Source organism: Copadichromis virginalis, linkage group LG12, assembly GCF_057382275.1.
Source record: "Copadichromis virginalis isolate Kocher_CV1m ecotype Utaka linkage group LG12, C_Virginalis_male_GT1.1, whole genome shotgun sequence".
In the NCBI taxonomy this organism is placed as follows: domain Eukaryota; kingdom Metazoa; phylum Chordata; class Actinopteri; order Cichliformes; family Cichlidae; genus Copadichromis; species Copadichromis virginalis.
The window spans coordinates 24,434,204-24,440,203 of NC_140629.1; the positions used below are offsets into that span (position 1 = coordinate 24,434,204).

Consider the following 6,000-nt stretch of genomic DNA (forward strand, 5'->3'; position numbering starts at 1 on the left):
TCCCTCCATAGCTGGAATACATTTGCAACAAAGTGGGAAAGCAGTTTATTAAAGTCAGTATCACAGCGTGTCCTCATACAGCCTAAGTGTCAAAGGATGGTAAAACTGAATGTCTTTATAGTTCAGCTGTTAAGATGAACTCTAATCTTATCTGCCTTTTTATTCTATAGTTATATTCTTTATAGTTCTTGTGTCAACGTGTTCAGTTTGTTGCAGTAGTGTACAGTAACTTCATTTCTTATGCTCTCATTCCCCAGTGCAGTAAAGGAAAGGATACAACTGCAGTATCAGGCATAGGATTAAAAGAAAACTTACCACGTTTGGTATTTGTTTTGATGTTTTCATATAGAGATAGATAGATGGTTCATGTATAGATTTGCTGCTGCTCTCTATTTTACTCTGTCGTAGACTATATGAGGTGCAGTCCTTGGCTTCTCGTGCACCTCCGGACCAGTTTTCAGCGCGGCTGCTATTTTAAGATTGCTCCTTGAAAGTCTCGTTCTGTCCCTCGCGCTTGTGCGTCGGCGATGCGCGCTGGATCCTCTCCAGTGTGTCAAAATGGGAGCTGTTCAATTTGATTTTTATCTCGGGCAAACTGACAGAGTCACAGGGAGCCAAGTCTGGTGAGTGGGAAGGGTGGTGAGCGATGATTATGTTGTGGTGGCAAAAAACTTGTGCCTCTTCAGTGCGGCGTACGCCGTCACACAGTTCCACGTATTACTGTTCGGATCACCGAGTGCACCTGCTCAGGCGTCTCAGGACCTTGCAGGAAAACTCAGCCTTCAGTCTCACCCTGTGGGGTGACCTTAAACTGACGTACATCTTTAGGTTTGGAAACTGCTCGGGCATAACCGGAGACCCAGCTGTCATCACACGCCGCAATCTTTGTCGTCTCTGCACAAGTTTGAGCTCTGTGGCGAAATTCCAGATATGGAAGTGGTTAGAAGTATGGAAATAGAACTTAGCTCCCAAGCAGCAGTATTAAAAATGAAAGCCTCTCTGAAAGCATCCCAGAGATGCGTGACAAGTTACCACATTTAAATCCTTTTCTAAAGAAAAATTATTTTTAACCTTTTAATCGGGCCTCATGTTGGACTGTCGGACTTTTCTCACCGAACCCAGCGGACCTGCTATAATTAGGAAATTATGACGTATCTGTCTGACAAACCAACATTAACTAAAGTTTAGAAAAAATCTAATCTACATCAGAGTTTTATGGGTTAGGAAAAAAATGCAGTTTTAACTCTAAATTTAGTGTCCACATCTAAATACAGACTCATTCAAAAACCATAGTTGCACTCAAGTTTTCGGCATCTTCATCCATATTTTAGCAAGTGACAGTGAGTCAGCACTGCTCTTCACCCTAAAAGAAGAAAAAGAAATCACCCAGTAGCTTCATGCATTATCTAATCACCTCGATTGAAATGACCAGTTCAGAAATATGAGGTCGCCACAGATTAGATTGTACTTAGTTCAACACAGCCAATAAATTATTAAGCTTGGCCAAACCCAAGCCGTGACCACCAAGGTTATCTTCATTTCTTATTTTAATACATTAGCTTCTGCTTTGTTAAAGAAGTCGAATCCAAGTGATGGCTCTATATTCCAAACCACTTAATGCTTACATCTCTTTCTCCCTGCATCTCCTTGTCTCTCTGTTACTAACCTACTCTACTCTCATATTGATATATTCATTCATCATTTATGTGTCTGATCATTAAGGGACTCCAAAAGTGTTTGTGTGGCTGTGTGTGTGTGTGGGCATTAGTACCCTCTGGGATTGGTCGCTCTCATCCTGGATTTATGGCTTTATTCGTGGGGCTTGGTATAGTACCACTTACCATTTAAGAGTTCATCACAACGATGATATTGTGGCCACTGGGATGTGTCTTCAAATAACTGGAGTGCTTAAATGGGTGGATACGAGCAATGGGGTCTGGGTTTTTTTTTGTGCGCATAAGAAAGGACCAGAACGATTTAGAAGGTTCTGCAGATGTGGAGGTTTATCCTTGTGTGACTGAGGGTGATTTGGGTTTTAATGAACATATATGGATTTGTATATTCAGACAGATGGTATATGGAGATGACTGCAATTTGGTGGATACACAAAGTGTGTGTGTGTGTGTGTGTGTGTGTGTGTGTGTGTGTGTGTGTGTGTGTGTGTGTGTGTGTGTGTGTGTGTGTGTGTGAGAATTGGTTTGATATTTCTGTAATGGCCTGAAATGGTTGACACATTGCTTTCATTATCTGTTTGGACAACATGCATTACACACGCACACATTACCTCATACACATACACGTTTGCTGTACATATACTGATGCGTAATTTCTCTGTCTCTCTCATCCACTCATACTCAGGCGAGCTTGGTGGGAGATCATTGTCTGAGCCCCCCTGATCGACTGTCTCCCTGGGATCACATTTCAGACCATTAACACCATTAAAAACCCACTAAAGCCACTAAAACCTCAAAGAACCAGCAAGCATTTAACCATTAAGACCGACAGAAAAAACCCAACTGCCTCATTGGTCAAAGCAGACATTTAATGTGTGTTAGCGGTCTTTACGTTTTTATGATTTGTAAATGTTATATTAATATGTATAATTGTTTTGCAGAGTTTGCGTTTGCTTCTTGTTCTGTGTTTAAGCAATTACTCTTACCGGCAGGATCTGATTATTTATGTGGCATTTAACAGTAGAAATGTGAGGAAAGAGAGCATTTCCTCATATTTAAGGTCACAAACTGCAGCAGTTTTATGAATATATCGGTCATTTAAGTCATATATCAAGCAAAAATGTTAAATCTAGATTCTCAGATCTTTTTTTGCTGCCTTTTCATTTAGAAAATATTTTTTAATCAAACTTTGAGGAAAAAAATCAATTTGTCTTTGACTAAATTTAATAGTGAATCCAAGATAATCACAAACTCCATCAGCAATAAAAATAATGACCTGTCTTACTGGTATATTATTTAAATTAAAAATTAAATCATGCCTCTGAACAAAAAAAATCACAAAATAAAGAAACATTTTATTTATTTATTTTTAAATGAAAGCTCCTGTTGTGTTTTGATTGTGCTTTCACAATTTGAACATTGCCATTCTTCCAGTTTAACCATCATCCATGACACGCGTGGCAGTGACTCTTTATTTTGTTACCCAGCAGCCCAACTACCTATGTGATGGAGGAGGACGAGCCGTCCTTTCTGGAGGCTATAGACTACAGCGCAGAAAGTGACAATGAGGACGCGGAGCCCGAAAACGAGCACGGCAACAACGTCCACGAGAATCCCGACCACCTTGATCAACTGTCCGACTCGTACTAATCGCAGGGATCAGCGCTGCGGGGTTAATCTCATCTGTACCTGGCAGTTTGAGCTTACAAACAGCCGGTGCCTGGGCTTTTAGATGATCTAAATTTAAAGATTTCACAGGTGACATAGCAACACTTCTCACATTGACTGCTGGATAAATAGCATAGATTTAAACCTGACCCTGCTGTAAATACAAATCCAAATGCTACATAAGCACCACACAGGTGTGCGTCGACCTGATAGATTTACTCTTGTCTATGCGGCTGACGTGCTGCTCCTAACGGTACTCCACCTGCCTTTCACTTCAGATAGACTGATATAAGCTACAGTAATACAAAAAATAAAGCTTCTAATGAATGTTTTCACCTTTCACTACCAGAATTTAATCATCATGAACTGTAAGCCTTGACCTCAGACACCATATAGCCTCTGAGATTCACATATAGCTGCACAGGGCTGCAACCAGCAGGCACTTTTGACATTTAACTTGAACCCCGGTCCACTCGCTGCTCCTTTTTTATCACTTCCAAACTCACGCTGAAGCTTTCTGCCAAGGTTGTAGTTGTATAATAGAGCCAGTGGCTTCTGTAGGCTTTGAAAGCCCTCTCATCTGTGACGCTGTGTTTGATAGAAACACTTCTGCAGGTGATTTAGGGAAACTGGATCTCCTCCACTGGCCAGCACCGAGATCCAATCTGCCTGCCTTCTTATTTCCTCTTTCTAGCTTTCTTTATTGTTGCCCTGCACTTTAACTTTGTATTCATTTAGTTTGTTCAGGCCTTCTTTGCTTGTCTCTTTCTTTTCTTTGAGAAGCCAAGGTATCACTGTTGAAATGGGATGCACAGATGATCAAACAGCTGTCATATCTGAACATCATTTGAACAAGAACCAGCTCAGATGTAACCAGACTTGAGCCGTGACCTTACTTCCTTCCCTCTTTGGCAACGTGACACGTGGGCCGATCACCCATGTGCTCTCTGCCTTGCTTTATCCAAAACCGAAGCTATTCATATCACACACAAGCAGAATGTTCACGTCTTTATAAAGACAAACCTTGTACAGTATTTAAAACGTGGATGTAAACACTGCAAACTAACATCAGTGACACATTTAGGTGGAATGTATAGCAGCCACATGTCGGTGTTTTCATTGTTTTTTATGAACCGTGTTAGTATAACAAAGTAGTGATGAACAAGAAAGCATGAGCTGCACAGAGAGCAGAAAACCCTTGCGCACTTTGGACAAACACAAATCACACAGAACAAAGACAAAGTGAATGCGAGTAGTGTGGAAACCTCATCTTTAGTCACCTCGTTTGTTTGAGCCCAGCCCAAAGCTCGACGGTAACACTTCTCTTTTGTCTATACTGGAATGTTTTTCCCGTCGTTGTTCTTTCCTCTTGTGTGTATATTTTGTGGAGTTGTGTAGGACAGACCCATGTGTAAAAACAGATGGTGCCGAGTATCAAATTGTTTTTTTTCCTGCTCATAGAGATGTGTTTCTGTTGTACAGGTTGATTTGTTTGTTTGTTTTTTGCTTGCTGTTTTTAAATTATTAAGTATTTTTTGTGTGATGCTTCCTGTACGTACATTTTTCTGTGTGGGTGCAGACTGTGTGTGCACATTTGCAGGAGTTTAAGTTATTCCATTATTCTGCTCAGCTAATGCTCTTAAAGTGTGTTTCTGCTTTCAATTTGATTATCCACTCTAACTCGGCTTCACTCCCCCAATAATTTTTTCGCTCCTCTCTTTCCTTCTAAACCCATTTCACTCCTCTGTTTTCTGTCCTTTGCTTCCTTTTAAGTTTTGTTTGGGACATCTTAGAAACACAGCATTATTGTCGTGCGTGTGCATGTGTGTGTGTGTTTGAGGGATATCCACGTGTAATTTCAGTATAATATGCGATACGTGTCTGTCATGTTTCTGTCTCTTGCAGCTTATGTGCAATGCTGGGCTGCGTTTGTTGGGATAGTTATTCATTTTAAGTTGATTGTACTGCAGAAAATAAAAGCTAAGACTGAATACATGGGAAATAAAATGTGAATATGGTAAACTGCTGCATTTTATTTATTTCATATTTAGTTTTTTGTTCCTGAACTGTACACTTTTCACTGTGATACTGACGTGTGTTTTGTGAAACTTGAGTGAGCAAGAAATTCACATAAAATCTGTCCTCATGGAAACATTTCTCTTTGAATTTAATAAAACAACTGTAATTGATCCTAAAGATATGAGAAGCAAAACACATTAAAAGAGCTTCTTTTCTTTCTGTTTTTTTTTTTTTTTTTTTTTAAGGAAAAAACGTTTTCAGGCTGTGTTGACTTTCAAGCTTGTAAACTCTGGTTTTGGTGTCAATAAATCACTGCACCCGTTTCCTGTTTTGCTAGCAAAATATAAAGAAATGAGGGGTGTCAAGTCATTTGCACGGTCCTGTATCTGACAAATGATGTGGCTTGCAGTGTGGTTAACTGTCCCAGCAGATATTCCAAGAAGTCGAAGTTGCATTATTTACTTTTTTTTTTTAAATTGACTGTGCAGGGCATCCACAGATGCTATAGATCAGCGCTGCTAACTGAGATTACTAGGCATAGTTATAGATCAGCACCCAGCCTCATGTAAATATGTTCATTTCAGGCTTCAAAAGAGGCCAAGACTTCAGAATGTCAGTCCATTAAACTGTGGTTAAGATC

At 40.0% G+C, this 6,000-nt stretch overlaps 1 protein-coding gene across 5 annotated transcripts in view; it reads left to right on the top strand.

The window, feature by feature from the left end:
- agtpbp1 (ATP/GTP binding carboxypeptidase 1) overlaps window positions 1-5,682 on the top strand; it is a 28,876-nt gene extending 23,194 nt beyond the window's left edge. For 3 of the 5 annotated variants that reach the window (XM_085475584.1, XM_085475586.1, XM_085475587.1), the window contains one exon: window positions 3,161-5,682. In XM_085475584.1, coding sequence (XP_085331710.1) covers window positions 3,161-3,323 — 163 coding nt within the window. In that variant the 3' untranslated portion in view covers window positions 3,324-5,682. The remainder of the gene's footprint in view (window positions 1-3,160) is intronic. The other 2 variants (XM_085475585.1, XM_085475588.1) reach the window with 1 other exon arrangement.
- The last annotated feature ends 318 nt before the right edge of the window (window positions 5,683-6,000 follow it).